The sequence below is a fragment of the Thamnophis elegans genome, chromosome 13, assembly GCF_009769535.1.
Source record: "Thamnophis elegans isolate rThaEle1 chromosome 13, rThaEle1.pri, whole genome shotgun sequence".
NCBI classification, from domain to species: domain Eukaryota; kingdom Metazoa; phylum Chordata; class Lepidosauria; order Squamata; family Colubridae; genus Thamnophis; species Thamnophis elegans.
In genome coordinates, this window is record NC_045553.1 from 69,898 (window position 1) to 90,996 (window position 21,099).

The following is a 21,099-nucleotide window of genomic DNA, read 5'->3' on the forward strand; positions in this document are numbered from 1 at the left end:
GGAAGAAGCTATGGCCTTGGCCCGGAAGCAATTCTCCCCATGACTTTTGCGGGGGGCGAGACCCGGGCCGCCCCGCTTAACGTGCCCGCGGGATTTCAGGGGCCGCCTCTAAAGGTTTACCTTTTCCTAGATTTGTGGTCATCCGCGTGACTTTCCTCACTTTCGGGGGCGGAGCTATAGTGGGGCGGCGTAAGGACCCCCCGTTATGTCACACCCCCGTTGGTTGGGGGAGCCGGATCCGTTAGCTTGTCAACCAATGACCGGTGACGCACGGGCGGCCCCTCGCCTGCTGCGCTGTGATTGGCTCCGGCCGAGATGGGGCGAGGCTAAGATCCCGGAAGTGCCTCGCGCTGTGTCCTATGGGTAGGCGGCCCCGGCAGCGCATGCGCGTTGGGCTGCTGCCTGCGGGAAAATGGTGCTCATCAAGGAATTGTGAGCGGCGCGGGGGGGCGGGGGGCTCGGTTCATCCGCGGGGGGGGGGCGCTGCCTCCTGGCGAGGTGGGCGGGGGGTGTGTGTGTCCCGGCGGGCCGTCCAAAGGGCGAGGCGGGGGGGGGGGGTCATGTGGGGCCTCGGCTGACCAGCCCGCTCTCTTCTCCTTTGCAGCCGCGTGGTCTTGCCCTGCTCGGTGCAGGAGGTAAGTGGGGTTGCCCCCCCCCCAGCCCCCTCCTGGGGACGCAGTCGGGGCGCGGGGAAGGGCGGAGGGCCGAAGCCCGGCTTCCCTCGGGAAGGGAGCTCCGGCCGGAGCCTCGCCTGGCGGTGCTGGGGGAGGGGAGGTCCCAATCCCGCCGCGGTCTCCTGTTAGTACCAGGTCGGACAGCTGTACTCCGTGGCCGAAGCCAGCAAGAACGAGACGGGAGGCGGAGAAGGCATCCAGGTCTTGACCAACGAGCCCTATGAGAAGGACGGGGAAAAGGGCCAGTACACGCACAAGATCTACCACCTGAAGAGGTAGGACACCCTCGCCAAGCCCTCGTGCCCGGAGATGCGCTCCGGCTGCTTGCCTGCTTAGCAGGGCAGCCCTGCAGGCCCGGGGCTCTTTCTGTAGGGAACCGTGCGGGAGGCCACCGGATGCCAGGTTGACAGCCACAGCTGTATTTCTGGGGAGGGGCCGGGTTAGGGGTCAGCCTGGGACACGCTGAGAATGTGGCGTATACTTTCAAAAAGGAGCAAGCGATGATTGGGGGGAAAGGCATCATCCGTGGTGCCTTTGCACTGAGCGATGAGATAAATGTGTTTTCGGAGAGACTGCTAACATGGGAGTGAAAACTGTTGGTCTTAATGTTTGGCAAACGTAAACCTGTGACTCTGCTTCCTCATAGCAAAGTGCCTGGCTTTGTGCGGATGTTTGCTCCAGAAGGCTCCCTAGTATTTCACGAAAAAGCCTGGAATGCCTATCCTTACTGTAGAACAGGTCAGTGGCTCTTCCCTTTTTGTCAGGGCAAGCATGCTCCCCAGAGCGCAGAGGTAAATGCTCAGGTAGAGCCAGAGAGGACTCCGTTATCTAGAACCATCTGTAACTGCAAATTTAGTTGCTGCTCACTAGAGCGAAATGCTGATAAGTAGAACTTTAAGACTTAGTACTGATTCATTCAAACTTATTTCTTGGTAGGCGTGTAAGGAAGGGATGATTTGTGAACTGAAGATCTTAATCACCCTAGCTGTTAGCTGCGAATGATGGGCACCATTGTCTGATATCTGGTGGTTAGGAGGGACCAGTATTTGTTGTGCTGAGATTAGAAGATTGTAAACATGATTTTACTAGCTGTTTCTTTGTGCGCTTTCAAATGGGGCTCTGTGGCCATCCTGTTTGCATTTAATCTGGATAATATAGAGTGAAGTTGTGTCCTGTTACAGTGCAGTCACTTCTCTTTGTCTCCTTCTCTTTCCATAACGTCCTGGTGATCAGTCGTGACGGTGAGTATTTTCTCTTCTTACGTTTGTCTTTGCAACCTAGCAACAATTCACAGGCCCTTGAGTTTCAATGTTAAGGGTCCTCTCTTAAAGTGAAAGTATGCAGGCTGGCAGGGAGCTAGGTGGGGCTGGCCTGCAAAGGGAATGAGACCCTCCCCCCCCTTCAGAGCAGCCCTTGAACTTTCCAGCACAGGAGTTTTGTAGAAGGATGTTGAACCAGTCTTCATTCTAGTCTTCTGCAAACCACACCCCCTGCTTGCATGTTGGACCTAGATGCTGGCAACATGGGTCACTTCCATCAGAGAAGATTGTGCTGGAATTTGCATATTCCAGTGCTTTTAGCAGACCTGTGGCCTCCACTGCTAAACATGTCCCTCACACTAATCCTCTCTTATCCTCCTTCCCACTGAACTTTCCAAGAAATCTTTGGGGGGTGGGTGTATCTCTGCGCAACAAACATAGCAATAGCAATAGCAGTAGACTTATATCCCGCTTCATAGGCCTTTCAGGCCTCTCTAAGCGGTTTACAGAGAGTCAGCATATTGCCCCCAACAATCTGGGTCCTCATTTTACCCACCTCGGAAGGATGGAAGGCTGAGTCAACCCTGAGCCGGTGAGATTTGAACCGCTGACCTGATCTAGCAGTAGCCTGCAGTGCTGCATTTAACCACTGCGCCACCTTGGCTCTTCACCATTTTTTGCCCAGTTCTCCCACCCAGGGTCTATCTTTGTCTTGAGATGCACTTCCATTTGCTTTTGTTTCCATAGAATGAATACATGAAAGAGGATTTTTTTATCAAAATTGAGACTTGGCATAAGCCTGACTTGGGCACGTCGGACAATGTAAGTTGGCCTCAGACAGCTTGTTTCTGGGTCTGCCCCTTGCTCAGCATAGCTTTGCGTGGCTCCCACTGCCACTCAGGGGGGATCGGCAGTTTCCTGCGTGGGGTTTGAAGATTAACGTTGCTTCAGTGCTGGGACTGAGTTTTTCTTCTGCCTCTAGACTGTGTTCGGTGTTTTAAAACATTGGTATGCTTTCTGATCAGAGTGATTTAAACAGTTTAAGAAAATTAAAGAGAAGAGTAGCGATGGATATGGGTAAAACAACTAGCACATAAAAGCACAATTAAATGTCCAAATTCGAAATACCTAAGCTGTAGAAGGTGGGTGTTTTTATTTTAAGTTTTATGTTCATTATTGTAGCTCACTTTAAGAATGGGGCCCGTCTGTTCCCCTTTGAAACAATCCCCTTAGTTTTCCTTGTAAATTGGCAGAGTTTAGCTTTCCTGGCTGCCTTGCCAAGGTCTGTGGGAAGACCTCCCTGATGCCGCTGGGCGTGCCTTGCAAGCAGGTATTCGCCCCTGTGCAAAGGGAAGCAGCGGGGTTGGCCCAGTGACCAGTGGCGCTTTCTCTTCCTCAGGTCCATGACTTGGATCCCAATACATGGAAAAATGTGGAAGTTGTCCATATTGATATAGCAGACAGAAACCAAGTGGAGCCTGGAGTAAGTTGTATTCACGTCTCTCCTGCAGCTTGATGTTTATGCCTGTTCATAAACGCTACTTCAAAAGAGGAGAGAAGTGGCGATTCCATCTCTTGGCCTCCTCCCTGTCTCAGTCAGTCGGGAGTTGCTTGCCTCTCCTCCCTCTTGCAGAGGGATTTTATCTCTGTGGGTTCACATTCTGGTGCTCTTTGAAAAGGCACTTCCTGCCGCTGTAGGCCCTCAGGTTTCTTTCTGGAGGAGGACAAGATTCAGCCTGTTCTCAGATGTGGTAGCAGAAGCTTGGCTGAGAAGCAGGCGATAACCTTGTGAGTACAGGGAAGGATTGGCTCCCACCGGCAGGCCCTTGTGCCATGCAAGCCCTCGGCCTGAGTGGACCCTGGCCAAACAGCCCAGCCGTTCTTTTCGATTCTAAACACTGATCAATAAACAGCCTGGCTCCAAACTCTGCCTGCTCTTGGAAGCCATAATGAAACGCAGATGCCAGCCCTGCGTTTCCCCAAATGTATACAAACGCTCGAGCTGGCAGTTGCAGCTAGCCTATGGTAGAGGTTTAGGCCTGGTCCCTCCTAATCAGCTCCAGAGATTTTGTCTAAGCAATTTTGCGTGATTTGTTTACAAAAGTCACTTCCCAGGAGAGGAAGAATTGTTAAACTGTGAGCAGAATGAAACAGACAATTAACTTCGGAAAGAGATGCAGCTTGAGAAGAAATTTGAAAGAAAATAAGCAGAGTGAAAGCAAACAAATTGAAATCAGCTTGGTAGCTTTTTCTCTGCTTCAGATTGAAAGCAGTGCATGTTGCCTCTGGCTTTCCCTTGCATCCACAAATCCTGAGTGGGTCATAGAAGCCCTGTGGTCTCCCACCAGCTTTTGAGTAACTTGCATCCTCTTCCTGTCAGCTGCTTTAGACTGAATTGCAAATAAAGAACTCTTGTGAGCCCTTCCAGGGAACAAACGTTTTGGACCCAGTGGGACTTAACCTTTGAGCTGAATATGCATTACCCACCAAGAGGGCTGCAGAAAGGAGCTTGGGGCCCTGGGAGTGTGGCCTTCAGGGCAGGAAGTCTCTTTCCCCTCTTCCCAGTTTTTTGTGGGGCTTCGTATACCCAGTGCAGGCAGCTTCTCTTTTCCAAGCTTCTCCCATTCTCTTCCCAGCCTTAACCTTGGAGTTTCTTTGAATCCACAGGACTACAAAGCTGATGAAGACCCTGCCTTGTTCCAGTCGGTCAAGACCAAAAGAGGCCCTTTGGGGACTGACTGGAAGGTAATACGAGCCAAGGAAGGAAACTCCGAAGCGGCTTTGAGAGGTTGCCAGGGCCACATCAAAAAAGTGGAGGGATCTCAGGGGGGGGCTTACACTGGGGCCAGCCTGAGCTCGGGAATTTTCCCCTTGCCCTACAGGTACCCTTCAGGGTAGTGGAATCGCTTGGCAGTGAAAGGGAGCTGTGGGCTAAGCTCTTCCTTGGTTATGGATTGCTGAGAGCTCAACAAGAGGGATTCAGATAGACATGGCCTTGGGTTCGAGAGATACTCTCTGGCTGTTAGATTTCCATCTGAGCTAGCAGCCCATTTGTGTTTCCCTAACTGGCTGGGGAGAGGTGTGTGAGAAACCCCTTCCTCTTTGGTCCCCCATTCAGTAGCTTAATCAGATGACTGCCTTTTCTTCCTCCTGCTTATTGAGCGATGATGCACCAGAAGCCCCCTCTTTCTGGACTGCTGGTAAAGCTTGTCTTACGAGGCAGCTATTCATTTGTTCCCCTGGGAGCAGAAGGAACTGAAAAGACTTGGGAAGCGCAGGGAGGCTTCGGGGAGAAAGAAGAAGGGCCTTCCCAATCACAGCATCCTCGCTTCAAGGAGGGCAGCGTGGCCAAATTGCCCATCACAGGGCAATCTCCCCTGGTCTTGTACCAATTTCTCGCCCTTCTGGGCATTTGGGCCCACCCTGTGGCTGGCACCGGGTGCCTCTCTGCTTTCCCCTTCGGCTGGGACTTTCAGACCCCTTGAGGAGAGGCAGCTGAGAGCGGAAGGCGCTTAAAGGCTCGCTTTTTATCGATTCCTCCCAACAGAAGGAGTTGGCAGCCGCTGAAGATTGTCCCAAGATGTGTGCTTACAAGCTGGTGACCATCAAGTTTAAGTGGTGGGGCTTGCAGAATAAAATTGAAAACTTCATTCAGAAGGTACGCAGCTGGGAAGGACTGTCCCTTTCTGGGGACAAGGGGCCCGGTCGCCAGGCTTCCAAGTGGGGGGGGGCGGAGAGGCTGCCGTCTCGGGCCAGGCCACCCCCGAGCTCGGCATGGCTCCCTCCTTCCTTCCTTCCTTAGGAGGCAGCGGAGCCTCTGTGTAGGACTTGGGTCAAGAGCTGCCTTTTTCTATTTAAAGCAAGAAAAGAGGATATTCACCAACTTCCATCGGCAGCTTTTCTGCTGGATTGACCGATGGATTGACCTGACGATGGAAGACATCCGGCGAATGGAGGATGAAACCCAAAGAGAGCTGGAGGCGGTAGGAATATTCAAGCCTGTGAGGCCTGGTGTGGCCGGAAGCTTGTTGGGAGGGAGCAGGGGTCCATTGGTACGTCACGGGGCCCTGGAGTCCCAGGGGGGAAAGTGGGGCGCCATCCTCCCCTGGAGAATTACAGAGAAAGGACGACTTCCCCATTTTTGGGGTGGGGGAGGGGATCTTTAAAGTGAGAGACTTTAATGTTCTCCAGGACATTTCTTGGCTCTTGCTTCTCCTAAGAAGAATGCCTGCCAGAGTCGTTTTTGTGATAAATTTGTTTGTGTGTATGAATACTCTCCATGAAAACGTGTGTGGTCTTTTCCCTAGGATGCGGCCCTATTTCCTGGTGATGTGTGCATGCATTTCCCTTGAATGTTTCTGAATACTAACTCCACCCGAAGTCCACCTTGAAAGGGAGAATCCAAACAGCCAGTCCTCCAAAGAGAGCGAGGGGTTTAGTCAGAGCCCCCTCCCTTCCTAAGCTCCCTCAAGCCATTCCTCGGGCCAAAAGGGCTTTCGAACAGGAGGCTTTCCATCTAGAGGGCCGTTGGCTTCTTCCCTCGGGCTGAGGGTCGTCGGCTGCCAGGAGAGGGAGTTCTCTGCGGCTGCCCTTCTCGCCAGGTGCAGCCTGGCTGGGTCCCTTTGCAGAGCAGCTCCAGGGATTGCAAAGTGTTCCCTGGCCTGAGTAGGTCCTCTCGAGGGCTCAAAAAAGTTATTTTTTTCTTCTACTTATTTGTAGCCTGCCTTTATTATTTTTAAAAACAACCCAAGGCAGTGAACACACCCAACACATCTTCCTCTCTTCCCCACAACAACCCTGTGAGGTGGGTTGGGCTAGAGAGACAGAGGGACTGGCCCAAAGTCGTCCTCCTGGCTGCTAATAATTGAGGGAGGAGAAACTGCAGGGAGCATACATACTTGAGATTTCCTCTCCACATAAATGCTTCACCCGGTCCTCTCCCTTCCTCCCTGCATTGGATGGGTGGTGGATGCATCCCTCATAAGAACCAGAGAGGAACTGAGCTGCCATTCTGCAGCCCCTTCCCTCGGAAGACTCCGTCCCACAGCACTGAACACCCGGGATGGCTGCCCTTCCCGTTACCTGTGGATCCTCCCTTCTCCCTCCCTCCCTCCCTCCCTCCCTGGATAGCCCAGCAGAAACCAGTCCGTTAGCCTCGGTCACGTGCCAGGTGACTGTCCGGGGACAGCGAATGCCCTTCGGGGCCTGGTTCCAAGGCCTCAGCGCCACACGGCCGTTCCAACCCCTTCTTTACTAACACCTGCTGACGGACTGCCTGGTGGCTGACAGTTTTATTTTGCACCTAGATGCGTAAGAAGGGTTGTGTCCGAGGAACATTGGCTGCCAGCGCCTAGAGGAAGCCCTCGGTAGGGTCAGAGGCAGGCAAATAATCCCACTATGTAAGTGACCGCCCTCTTCTGGTAAAGAAACGCAGGTTTTGGTAATGTCCGTATTGGCTCCCGCTGGTCGTGGGCTCTTTCTCACTCTCTCTCCCCCCCCCCCCCACCCCTGTTTTTCGTTGTGGGGCAGAGCTCTCAGTGTTGCCTAAGAGTCTCCCAACTTGCTCCTTTCCCAAATCCGGCAGTTTGAGGTTTGGATTCAGAATTAGGCTCCCGAGCAGTGGGGCTCCCTGATTCACACAGCAGTTTGTGAGCAGGAGAAGGAGCATCCTTTGGCAACCTCGTGGTTTAACTGGGGGGAAAGGCTGGTTATTTCTTGCGGCTTTCATTTTTTCCTTCTTTGTCACCTGTGTCAGAACACATTGCTGTAATCTAGACGGGTTTTCTCAGGCTGGCCCTGGCAGAAGTAATTCCAAGTAAGTTCAAGGACAGCCTCTTCCTAAATAAGTAAGCACCTGCAAAGCCCCGTCTTCTGTCCTTTCCTCCTCCTCCTCCTCCTCCTCCTCCTCTCCCCCCAAACATCCCTCCAGGCTCTGCCACGTCCAGCATTGCTGCTGCTGCTGCTGCTTGCAGCCTCAGTTCACTCCTCTCTGCTCGAATTGCTACCCGGGTCATATCACAATATTTCTTTTAGGAGGAGGCCGGAGCTGCTGATGGTCGCATATCTTCAGGCAAAGGCTCTGCCAGGAGAAATGGGCAAAATAATCTCTAATTCTTTCATTTAATCCTCTTTTATTTGAGAGCCACCACTGAAAGTGATTGATCTTTCTCCCCCTCCCCCAGCTGCGCAATCAAGGAGAAGTAAGAGGGACAAGTGCGGCTAATGACGAATGAAGAAAAGCATCTGGTGTCACGATCCACCCTTGCGGTGTGAGTGGGTGCACAGTTCTTTACACATTTGTGCATGCATGCACACAGAAACATGTACACATACACACTGGGTGCACCCTCGTACTGAGCCGCTGCTCCAAGGCACCGGGATTTCCCCAAGAGGCCCTGCCTTTCTGCTGTATATCCAAAGCTAATTAAGCCCAACCAGTGTCAATTAATGGAAGAAGAGAATGAATTATATCAATTGGAACATTTTGAAACTACAGATGCCGGACCAATTTACTATATCTTTTATAATATACACGAGAGATTCTCCTTGCTAAGACTCAGTTATTCCTGTTTAGATTGTTAGATGTGCATCAGCAATTAATTTTCCAATTTGTTTGGTTCATTCATGATTTGGTATAGACATTCTGAATGTATTTAAAGATATTTATTTCTGAATTATCTCTTGAAATCGGATCATTTCTACTAGTAAGGATCAATTTCTTGCTATTAAGTTTTGTTTTTTTACAACAAAACATTTTCACCCATTTGCTGCGAAGAGATCTATTTTATTGGAGTTTTGTATATAAAGAGCTGAGGGTTTCTTCATTAGAATTGGCAAAATTTAAAAAAGCTTGCCAGTAAAAGGGAACACAAAGGGGAATATGGATCTTTGTTTTTTTAGAAGTGTTGACGGACTCAAATCCGGCTGAAGGAATGACGTTTCATGACAGCCCCATAATGCTGTCTTCAGGAGGCTCCTGGGTCTTCCGCTGTGTCATCTAAGAAACTGCATAGGCTCCGTTTTGCCTCAACTATAGAAAAAGCTGACATCTATCCAGTACCCTTTGGAAACTGATATCCTGGCTTGGGAAAACCCTTGACAGATTTCTTAAGAGAGGATCCCGGCCGCAATGTATTGCAGGCCTAGTTAAGTGGGAGGGCTGTCGGTTTGGCTTGCCCCACGGGATTGACGGGCTCTGATTCCCCAAGGGCCAATGCAAGGGCTGTTTATCCGTCCCTTTTCTGGAAGCGAGGCTGGTGTGTGCCTGAAGTTGGCGGTTCAGCGTCTAGCTCTGGCCACACAGGAAGGCTTGCATGTTCCCCCATTGGAGAATTGGCTTTTGTAGATACATATTTGTAGAGAGCTTGGTCATTTAGGCTGCGGCTAATTCAAGGGCTTGCTGTCTTTAGTGCAGGAATCTGCTCCCATCCGTACCAAGGAGAGCACCAAATGGCAGGCTCTGTGCCTAGTTTGGGGCAGGAGTCGATGTGAACATGGAGAGGACGGTTTTAGTGAATGTAAAACGATTACTTCTGCAGTTTCTAGTTTTAACTGCTTTAAGACAATTTAAATAAATTTGCTTATAAAATATCCACAGCTGTTGCATTTGGATTCAGTTCAAGTGTTTGGGGGGGGGGGGTATTGTGCACTGAGGCAAAGCTGGGGGTCAGGAACACACAAGAGATAGAAAATCTGCCTTTTTTCTAGAAAATCTGCCTCTCCCCCCCCCCCCAGATGGCTAAAAAGCTACAACTCCCCAGGAGAGAGGGGTGTTTTCAGCCAGAAGCTGCAGTCCAGTTGTGGTTTCCACAAGCGACTGATTTATGGATTCCAAGATCTTTTTTCTCCCCCTTCTAAAATCTTATCTGGTAGTTTTATTCTGCCATTCACCAAAATATTTTTGAAAGTTTGTTTTTAAAAGTTGCCTCATTCTTAGCCTTCATATTCAGATTTGTGTCACAGTGCAAAGCGTTCTCTCATCTGGTTGTTTGAGCCTAGAAAAAAGGGGAGCAACTTTCTGGCAGAATTTGTGGCTGGAAGGGTTAGCGTTCTGTCCTCAGTGACCTTCGTCCCAAGACTCCTGCAGTTTACCCAGGACAAGTATGACTGCCCTGAAATGTCCCAGCTCTTTCCCAGTGCTTAAAATGTTAAACGCTGTACATCTCCCAGTCGAGCAGGTTAGGTAATGGCAATTATTAGGTGGCTACATGAAATTTTACAGATGCTCTTTTATGAACGTTCAGCTGTCTATTGCTTAAACCTAGAAATATATTCATTTTTAATCAGGGGAATTAGCCCCGCAGCCTTTTCAAGGAAGAGAAAAGTCAATAACTTGGTAAAACTGCCGTGTTTAACGAATCTACTGATGGAGTAATAACACCAACGTTGGCCGAAGGGTAGCAGTTTATTGCTCCTGGGCTTCTGAATCCTTTAATCGGAGTACTGAATTTCTTGTTCCCAGTTTTTGTATGGAAACATCCAAATGGGAGCGAGGGCCCTTTGTTCTGCAATTCGATTAAAGGGGAGCGCCAGAGCCTGTGGATTCCGGGGCGCCTCCAAAGCGCCCTTCCCGGCCCAGGCCGTTTGAAGCGGAGACGCAGACACCTCCCTCTCGCGGCCAGCAGGTGGCGGTGGAGGACGCAGGAACTCCCCAACCCCGCAGCGCCTGGCCCTGGGGTTTGGCTTCCTTGCAGCTGAGGCGCAGCCCTCGCCTCCTCCGCGCCCTTCCTTAATCCAACGCAGCTGCCCAAAATGAAACGGGGTGAAAATACAGACGTATGTTTATAAAATGGGAAGCCGTTCAATTGCGCATAATTCCCTTCTCGCATCTTTGCAAAGAGACCGAGGGCATGTGGTGCACGTGGAGAATTACGATGGCTTCCTTCCCACCCCTTTTCCGGGGCTGAAAAAGCAGCCGGAATATCGGGAAATCTCTGCTGCCTTTCCTGTGGGTCGAAAGCGGCATCGGGGGCTGCATCTGAGGCGAAATGTTGGGGTTCCCAAGTGGCTAAAAAAGACACATTCGTGCTCAGGGCTTCTCCTGCAAGCAAGGCCGCTGGCTCCCTCCTGGTGGCCTCCCAGTTGCCTTCATGAACCCTTTGGAGAAGAAGTCAAGAACCAGAGGTTTTCCCTGGTTTATGATCAGCCTAATGACCAATCTGTAAATCTGTGAGGAGGGGGAGGGGGGGTCAATCACTGGAAAGTTCAACAAATGAGGCCAAGAACCATCTAGGCAGAAAAGTGACCAAAGGGAAGATACCAAAGGCTCTGTGGCAGGCCAAATAGCTCTTGGATTCTTTAGTTCACGAGTCCACAGTCATCAAATCATTTTGCACTTGTTGTTACTCACACTCCGGTGATGCCTGCAGGGGGCAAAACCTTGTTTACAACCAGCAACAAGGAGTCCGTATTTGCTGAAATAACATTTCCCAGCATCCCTGCCGGCTGTGCTTTCTGGGACCACTGGGATTTGTAGTTCAGGATCTGGAGAATCCCGACCCCTATTTCTGTTTAAAAGCCTACTCAGAGCATGTAACACCCACCACCTTGGCAACTCTTAATTAAGAAGGACTACCTGCATTGGCACCTCCTCCTGGAAGGGGGCAGGGGGAGAGACACAAAGCATTTCCGTAATTCAATAGCTTGGATTCCACATCTGCCTCTGGTGTGCTTATGCACGGCCCTCTAAGACCTCTTAGGAATGGGGTAAAGCCGATAGTAGGCAGTCTAAGGTTAAAGTTTTGGGAGTTGGGATGAAACCACAGTCAGGTAGTGTATTCCAGGCATTGACAACACCGTTGCTGAAGTCGTATTTTCTGCAATCGAGTTTTACCATACGGTTTACCGTATGTTTGTATGTATTGTGAGCTCCTGTGTTGTTGTGGTTGAAGCGGAAGTCTTCATTGACAGGTAGGACATTGTAGTGGATAATTTTATGTATTATGTGTAGGTTGATCAAAGACGGCGAAGTTCGAAATTGTATAAGGCCAAAATTTCAGCTCTGGTGGCATAAGGGATTCTGTTGCAAGCAGAGGAGCAGAGGCAGGGGTGAAATGCAGGCTTCCTTTCCCAGAAAGAAAAAGAAAGAGAGGGAGGGAGGGAGGGAAAAAGGAGAGGAAGGAAGGACTACAAACTTGGCAGTAAATGCAGCTTCAGAGGATAATCCAGGGGTGGGAGGGACCTGGAGATCATCTAGTCCAACCCTGCTCCAGCAGGACATTATTAAAAGTGAGTTTTGGTCCCCCAGTTACATGACTACATAGTTACACGACCCCACCAAGCCACACCCCACCAAGCCACACCCCACCAAGCCACACCCCACCAAGCCACGCCCACAGAACTGGTAGTAAAAAAAAAAGATTTCACCACTGAGTGGAGGACTCTTCTGGTGAAATATCTCTGGACTCGTTCGATCGTATTTCTGTCTGATAAGCAGTGTGGGTTCCAGACAGATGAGCTGTATTCAAGAATTTGTCTAGCAAAAGTTTTGCATGCCCTAGTTTGCAGTTCAATATTACCGGAGAAGAAGCTACGCAGGATTAGGTTAACACTTGTGAAAAAAATATTGGGGAAAAAAATAAAAGATTGGCTGGAGGAGATTACCACACACCAAATTGAACTAACACCAGAATTATTTCTGTTAGGAATTATAAAAGGAAATTATGAAAAAAATATTAGATACTTGATTCTACACACAATCACAGCAGCGAAAATTACATTCACACAAAACTGGAAAAATAATTACACACCAAGAGAAGAAAATGTAATTTTAAAAAATTGGAATGTTCAGAGATGGACAGGCTCACGAAAGAATTAAAAGAGAAAGGAGAATCTGAATATTGCTCTGTATGGGATTTATGGTATAATTGGCTAGTGGAAAGGGGGGGGAGCAGAAAAGCAAAAAAGAAAGGAAGAAAGATCAACAAATTAATAAACAATTACAAAACTGGAAAATGATTAAAAGCTATAAATATGAAATAGACTGTAGCAAATAAATAATAGGAAATGGATACAAAACAACTCAAATGTAATAAAGGTTGTTATACATAGAATATATAGAATGTTATATATAGAAGAAACAAGAAGTATGAAATAATATAAATGCACATATATAAAGTTATAGAAGACTTATTTGTACAGATAAAAGAATCACAACAGATATGTAAAAGAAGTGTAATGTGTTGAAAAGATGTGAAGTTTGTATAAACAAAATAAAAAGTTTTTTTTTAAGATTAGGTTAACAATTCTTAATGCCTTTTTGGCAATGCTGTTACAGTGAGCTCTGGCACTTAGATCATTTGAGATGAATACTCCAAGGCTCTTGACAGTGTTGTTGTTGTTGTTGATTATTATTATTATGATTGTTATTGTTGTTATTGTTATTCTCAACAACAGAATTGTATCACAGCAGCCAGTTGTTTCGCTGGATTTGGCATTGATTACTAGTCGGGCCCCACCCAGGGGCCTAGGACGTCATAACGTATTTTCTTAATATGCGAGCAGATCCAAGCAGTGCGGCTTTTTGCATTTGACTGATGGTGATTTTGTCAATTTTTAACTGTTTTAAATGCAATTCCAGTGCTTTTGGAATAGCACCCAGTGTGCCGATTACCACTGGAATTACCACTGCTGGTTTGTGCCATAGTTGTTGAATTTCAATTTTTAACTCCTGGTATTTTGCAATTTTTTCATGTTCCTTCTCGGCGACCCTGCTATCACCTGGTATTGCGATGTCTATGATTGTGACCTTATTTTTCTCAACCAGTGTGATGTCTGGTGTATTATGTGCCAGTATTTTGTCCGTTTGTATACGGAAATCCCACAAGATCTTGACCATCTGATTTTTGGTGACTTTTTCAGGCTGATGTTCCCACCAGTTTGTTGCTGTTTTAATATTATAATTTTTGCACAAATTCCAATGGATCATTTGTGCTACTGAATTGTGCCGCAATTTATAATCAGTCTGCGCGATTTTTTTACAGCAGCTGAGTATGTGATCAACAGTTTCATCAGCTTCTTTACAAAGTCTGCATTTGGCATCATCAGAGGATTTTTCGATTTTGGCCTTAATGGCATTTGTGCGGATAGCCTGTTCTTGCGCAGCCAGGATTAGTGACTCTGTTTGTTTCTTTAATGTACCTGTTGTTAACCATAACCAAGTTTGTTCACTGTCCACTTTATCTTTTATTTTTTCCAGAAATTGGCCATGCAGTGCTTTGTTCTGCCAACTCTCCATTCTTGATTTTATCACATGTTTTCCGTATTCTTGTTTTGTCTGTTGGGTCTTCAGTAGTTTTTTGTTCTTTACTTCAATTAATAGATGTTCTTGACTTTCTTTTAAATAATCAGCCAGTGCATGTTTTTCTTCTTCAACTGTTTGCTTCACTTGTAATAATCCTCTGCCACCTGATTTTTGGGGCAGGTATAGTCTATCAGTATCACCATGTGGATGTAAACTGTAGTGCATTGTCATTAGTTTCCTGGTTTTTCGGTCCAAAAGGTCCAAATCAGCTTGTGTCCAGTTAACTATACCAGCTGTGTATCTTATAACTGCTATTGCCCAGGTATTTATGGCCTTGATTGTATTTCCACCATTCAATTTAGATTTCAAAATTTTCCTAACTCTGTTGGTGTACTCTCGCCTGACAATAGTTTTTACTTCTCCATGCTTGATATTATCCAACTGCAGAATGCCTAAGTATTTGTAGGCTTCATTTTCGTTGCATTTAATTAGTTGGCCATTGGGCATTTCAATTCCCTCACATGCAGTGATTTTGCCTCTTTTTATGGATACAGTGGCACATTTTTCCATGCCAAACTGCATTGAAATATCGGTGCTGAATACTCAGACTGTGTTTGTCAATGATTGGATTTCTATTTCTGACTTTCCGTAGAGTTTCAAATCATCCATATATAGTAAATGCGAAATTTTTCAGCTTCTTTGGCTGTTTGGTAGCCTAATTTCATTTTTTTTAAGATTACTGATAGTGGGATCATTGCGATGATGAAGAGAAGAGGTGAAAGTGAATCACCCTGGAAAATTCCTCGCTTGATATTAACCATTCCGTAGATCTTATTCCCTACTGCCAACTCAGTTCTCCATTGTTTCGCCTTTTCAGTAAAGGATGTAATATTTTTGCTAATGCCAGTTGTTGTTGTTGTTGTTGTTGTTGTTGTTGTTGTTATTATTATTATTATTATTATTATTATACAATTGTATCACAGCGGCCAGTTGTTTCGCCAGATTTGGCATTGGTTACTAGTCGGGCCACACCCAGGGGCCTAGGACGTTGTAACGTATTTTCATAATATGCGTGCAGATCCAAGCAGTGCGGCTTTTTGCATTTGACTGATGGTGATTTTGTCAATTTTTAACTTTTAAATGTAATTCCAGTGCTTTTGGAATAGCGTGCCAATTACCACTGGAATTACCACTGCTGGTTTGTGCCATAGTCGTTGAATTTCAATTTTTAAGTCCTGGTATTTTGCGATTTTTTCATGTTCCTTCTCAGCGACCCTGCTATCACCTGGTATTGCGATGTCTATGATTGTGACCTTATTTTTCTCAACCAATGTGATGTCTGGTGTATTATGCGCCAGTATTTTGTCCGTTTGTATGCGAAAATCCCACAAGATCTTGACCATCTGATTTTCGGTGACTTTTTCAGGCTGATGTTCCCACCAGTTTGTTGCTGTTTTAATATTATAATTTTTGCACAAATTCCAATGGATCATTTGTGCTACTGAATTGTGCCGCAATTTATAATCAGTCTGCGTGATTTTTTTACAGCAGCTGATTATTATTATTATTATTATTATTATTATTATTATTATTATTATACAATTGTATCACAGCGGCCAGTTGTTTTGCCGGATTATTATTATTATTATTATTATTATTATTATTATTATTATTATTATTTGAAACTCCAACTGAACATTCAAAAATGCATCACAAATACCATGCTAATGGTTGATAGGGGTTGCTGCCATCATCCTAGGTATCAGCCAAGTACTTTATTAAAATATACGATGTTCTGAGTAGCAGATTTTTGCATTTCTGCTCGTGTTGTTGCAAGAAGTTGCAATTTGTTGATGTATCTTATAAAATTCTTTGACGAAGTACCAAGTGCCCCAATGACAATGGGTATCACTGTTAAATGTCTCATCCATAATCACGTAGTTTTGATGGCCAGATCGCGGTATTTTGTGATTTTTTTCCAGTTCTTTTTCTTTGACTCTGGCATCTCCTGGTACCGCAATATCAATAAATTGTATGTTTTCAACAACTATGATATCTGGCATGTTGTGTTCCAAATGACGATTCATCTGTATTTGAAAGTCCCACAAGATCTTCACCACCTCATTTTCAATAACTTTTTCCACTTTATAATCATATTTTTTTACATAATGGGGTTTTTACATAATGACCAGTGGATTAATTTAGTAACTCAGTCATGTCTAGCTTTGTAATCAGTTTGTGTGATTTTGCTGCATTCACATATTAAATGTGAAACAGTTTCAACTTTGTTGTTGCAAAGTTGGCCTTTTGGATTGTTGGTGGATTTTTGTGTCTGCTTTCATGGCAATTAGTTTGCAGTGCTTGTTCTTGAGCAGTGAGTATTAAACCTTCCGTTTCTTCTTGATGGCTCCCATCTTAAGCCATGCCCATGTAAGGTTGTCATTACATTTCCCTTCAATCTTTTTCAAGTGTTGTCCATGCAAAGCTTTGGTTTTTCCATCTATTTAATCTGTCATCCAGCTGTTTTTCCTTATATTCTGCCTTTGTTTCTGTTGTTTTTATAATGTTCTCCGTTTTCATAGCCTGCAGCAATTTTTCTGTACTTTGGTTCACATAATCATTCAGACTTCAGTTTTCTTCTTCTACAGTTTGATGGATTTGCAATAGCCCCCTGCCCCCTATTTTTCTTGGCAGGCACAATCTGTCGATGTTACTTCGTGGATGTAAAGCGTGGTACATATTTAAAAGTTTGCACATTTTCCTGCCCAAAATTTTCCAGTTCAGCCAAAGTCCAGTTGATGATTTCAGTTAAGTAGCATATCACTGGAACAGCCAATGTATTAATGGCTTTAATTATACTTCCAGCATTCAGCTTTGATTTTTATTTATTTATTTGATTTATTATTGTTGTGGTCGTTAGATTTATTATAGTGTTTATTATTATAAGGGTTTATTATGAGAAGGAGGCAATCATTTTGTATTTTGCATTTTGTAGTTTTTGTAGTTTTCATTTTGTAAACCAAGGGCAAACAGACCACGATTACACACAGCACAGTGCTAAGTTGAAAAGGCCATTATTGCTGAGAGCGGATGAAAGGCCTTAAAGATTTCCCTTTGAAGAACAGCTGTGCTGTCCAGCTGTTTTTTTAGGCTGAACTGGACACGGTTCAACATTTTCATGTATGCCTTCTTTCCTGCCTGGCTTTTCTCTCCATCTTTGGGTGCTTCTTGCTAAGTTCCTTCCTCCCTGCAATCAGCTGAATCTGCCTGGGATGCCAGCGAGCATTCAATGTTCCAGGAAGCGTCAGGTTCTTTCAAGAACCCGTTTTCCACACACCGGCAGCTCCTAACTGCCTCTGGGGTGAACCTGGAGGTTAAAGCCAGTTAATCCAGGTTTCTCCTAGATGTGACAGGGGTCCCAGCAGCAGTGAGAAGACGTGTCCTCAGGGTCTTCTCAGCTGCACTATTCAGCTGTGAATCAGTTGACCCTTTTCTTCAGAAGAGTGCTCCCTTCCCACATGGGGGTCCCAGGAAGCCTCTTTCCCTGGACAGGGATTGGACTGGCAGCCCCCCAAGGTGTCTTCCGTAATCAACTAATGAATATTGCTGGTGTCTTCAGGGAGAAAGGGTCTCTCAACATTTCTCTGGATAACACCAACACGCAAGTCTCCTCCAAAGGAGGAGGGAGATGCAGATCTCAACTGCACCTCAACAAGCAACAACTATAAGGTCCGATTGATGTGAAATGCAAAGTAAGCCTCCCCATCGGCTGTTATCAAGGAAAACAACCCGATAATGAATCCATGCAAAACCAGAGCTGTAAAACCAGGCAGAGACACATAGAGAGAAAAGGGCAAAGAGAAAGTACCACATAGCAGCCCCATGCGCTCCTGAACCCCCTGCCCACTGCTGAGTTGGGCTTGGAAGGGTTGGGCTACTTCTGACCTTCCTGTTTAATTGATGCCTTTCACCAACAGCACAAACACAGCAATTATTCTCTTTTTTTATTGAAAAGTTTTAATAATTTTTACAAATATTTCCCCTTCCACTTCTCTACCCCCCCCCAACCCTCCAACCCTCCCTCCCCCCAACCTCCCAGAGCAAAATACAGGGTATAAACATTTAATAATCATACACTAAGATAAGCTAACTAACTATAGCATCCTACCTCCCTCTTGCACTTTAACTCCCCTTTTAACTAAATTTAGATAAGTTATAATATTCCTTGTTCATTCAGTAGCTAATTGAAATTTCTTAGTCCTGTATTTATTTTGAATGTAATCTATCAATCATCTTCTCCATTCCAACATATTTCTCATCTGAATAGTCCTTCAGATATGCTGATATTTTGGCCATCTCTGCTAAATTTATTACTTTTAACGTCCATTCTTGAATAGTAGCCAATTCTTCCTTCTTCCAGTACTGCGCCACTAACAATCTTGCTGCCGTTATTAAGTTCAGTATCAAATTAGTCTCTATAACTGTACAGTCTTTAATTATACCTAGCAAGAACAACTGAGGAGTAAACTTTATTCTCTTTTTAAGAATATTTTGAATAATCCACCATATTTTTATCCAAAATGCTTTAACTTTTTTACAAGTCCACCATACATGATAATACGTAGCGTCAACACAATCACATCTCCAGCATTTGCATTGTAAATTCGGATACATACAAGCTAGCTTTTGGGGATCTAGATGCCAAAGTTTTGAGCTTGCGTAAATGTTACATTTCTTACCCAAATCTTTTCCCATGTTTCCATCAATATTGGTTCTTAAAAGTTTTCTGCCCAGTTTATCATACAATCTTTAACTAACTCTGTTTCAGAATCTATTTCTATTAATATATTATACAACCTTTTTATATGCCTTTGACTCTGGTCCCTAATTTGTTTTACCAGATTTTCCTCATTTTGTATGATACCAATTTTCTAGCCTTTTTTCCATCTAGCCTGTAACTGTCCATACTGAAACCAGGTTTGAATTACTCTTTCCTCTCTTAATACATCCAAAGGCTTTAACTGTAGTCCACCTCTTTCTATACATCCTGTTTTTGTTCTATGCTTATATTCTCTATCGCGTGTCTCGGTACAACCCACGTAGGTATCTTGTCATTTAATTTATATTGATATTTTTTCCAGACACGCAATAGAGCATTCCTTAATATGTGGCTTTTAAAAATCCTGTCCACCTTCTTATCATATAGTAAATAAGCATGCCAACCATATACCAAATCATATCCCTCAATATTCAATATTCTGTCCTCTGTTAAGTTAATCCAATCACTAATTGTTGATAAAACTACTGCTTCATAGTATAATTTTAAGTTGGGCATTTTCAAACCTCCTCTTTCACGTACATCTTGCATTATTTTAAGTTTTATTCTCGGTCTCTTCCCTGCCCAAACAAAGTTATTAATACCTTTCTGCCATTCTTCCAAGTCTGCGTCTTTTTTAAGTATTGGTATCATTTGAAAAAGAAATAAAAACTTAGGCAAAACGTTCCATTTCTACCGCTGCTGCTCTCCTTCCCAGCAGCAGCAGCATCGATAGCAGCAATTATCCTCAACTCTCTGTTAGTCGGTGCTTGTTGCAGGAAACTCAGCCGTGGGGATGGTTGCTCAGCCATGCATTTGGATTGGCCTTGCCTTAGTAGGATGTAGGAAACCAGACAGTCCCCCCATAAAGCATCCTTTGTGGCTTTGTGGCCTTCTGTAGGAAGCGGGGTGGCTGGGTTTGGGGGAACAAAGGCTCTATTTGCTGAGTGGAAAGAGCAAGGGCAGGCAGGCGGAGAGGCCTCCAGCCAGGGGACCTTAGGGCAGCCTTAGGAACCGAGAGTGATGCTGACCCAGGCGCTTGCCTAAGATTACTGGCTGTGACAAAGGAGAAGGAGGTCCTTCTGGTTGTCCTCATGTTCTCCATCAGGCAGGCAGAGCATTCAAATCAAATGCGGTCCAGTGTTTTGAGCCTCAGTTTCTGAGCAGCTTTTCTGTCAGTGATGCGAGTCTGTGACCTTAATTAGTGGATTAATACCTCTGGCCACTTTGTTCTTGCTCCCTGAAATTGACACGACTTCAGTCAGTTACCTGCTGAAGGCTTCTGCCTCCTTAAGCTCTAGCACATTCCTGCAATTGAAAAAGCAGGCTTTTTGATCCTGGAAAAAGTAATCTCAGATGTACTTAAGCCCAAGTCTGCCTGTCTGTCTGTCTCTCTTCCATCTCATCATTTTTTGCTACCCACTTCCCAGTTCAGTAAAACAGTAGCGTCTCCCCCCCCCCCCCACATCCCCTTGTTCTCCTTTCCAGTTCTCTGTGTCCCCCTTTCTCCTCCAGATCTCCAGGAGCCAGTCCCAGGCTCCCCAACTGGCCGTGCCTCTCCTTCAGGAGGGGGTCCTGGGTGCCTTCTCGGGATCTGCCTCTCAGCTGCTGCGGCCAACCTTCCCCGTCTGTGGCAAGCCGAGCAGCCCCGAAAGAGCAGCCAAGTGAAGCGGCCAGCGGAACGGCAAAGGGACGGCTGCAGCGCTCTCGGCCTCAGCACCACTTGCGGGCGCACAGCCCTATGGTCTTTGCAGCCTTCCCCCGCGGCTGGACCGCACCGACCAGACCAGCGGGACTCCCGTGCTCTCGCACGCTTCCAGGCGCTTCCAGGGAGAGAGGCGGGAGAGGCACGCGAGGGAAAACCAGAGCTCGGGCCAGACCCGCGCTAGGGGAGGGAGGGATGGGGGGGGGGCGACGTGGCTCCTCTCCCTCCCGGACTGTGGTTTGTCCTGTCCTGACTTCTAGTACGGCCAGCTGGGCGCCCTCAGGAAGGGGAAGAGCGCGCAGGAAAAGTAATTGCTCAAAATCAATACTTAATCACAGCTCGGCACCCTGAGCCGGCAGCCCCCCCCCCCTCAGCGCCCTCCCCGCCCAAAGCTGCCCGAGCCT

General features: G+C 46.2%; 1 protein-coding gene across 7 annotated transcripts; it reads left to right on the forward strand.

Annotated features, from left to right (window-relative positions):
• Window positions 1–337: 337 nt before the first annotated feature.
• Window positions 338–8,765, forward strand: PITPNB (phosphatidylinositol transfer protein beta). Of its 7 annotated transcripts, XM_032229383.1 has the most exons (12): window positions 345–415; window positions 605–635; window positions 804–949; window positions 1,321–1,412; window positions 1,908–1,915; window positions 2,681–2,755; window positions 3,333–3,416; window positions 4,601–4,678; window positions 5,481–5,591; window positions 5,794–5,916; window positions 7,240–7,332; window positions 8,116–8,765. In XM_032229383.1, the coding sequence occupies exons 1-11, from the start codon at window positions 360–362 to the stop codon at window positions 7,285–7,287; spliced, it is 852 nt and encodes a 283-aa protein (XP_032085274.1). In that variant the 5' UTR covers window positions 345–359; the 3' UTR covers window positions 7,288–7,332; window positions 8,116–8,765. The 7 variants fall into 7 exon arrangements, with proteins under 7 accessions (XP_032085271.1, XP_032085275.1, XP_032085276.1 ...); XM_032229384.1 differs by lacking the exon at window positions 7,240–7,332 and having other exon boundaries at window positions 340–432; XM_032229385.1 differs by having other exon boundaries at window positions 341–432; window positions 7,240–8,765.
• The last annotated feature ends 12,334 nt before the right edge of the window (window positions 8,766–21,099 follow it).

What these genes read in the sequence shown, in the direction of transcription:
- PITPNB (XM_032229379.1), top strand. Translation starts at nt 360, where the DNA reads ATGGGTAGGCGGCCCCGGCAGCGCATGCGCGTTGGGCTGCTGCCTGCG. An exon ending in TGCCCTGCTCGGTGCAGGAG is followed by an intron (nt 636 to 803) that starts GTAAGTGGGGTT and finishes GTCTCCTGTTAG; the next exon opens with TACCAGGTCGGACAGCTGTA. An exon ending in AAGATCTACCACCTGAAGAG is followed by an intron (nt 950 to 1,320) that starts GTAGGACACCCT and finishes GCTTCCTCATAG; the next exon opens with CAAAGTGCCTGGCTTTGTGC.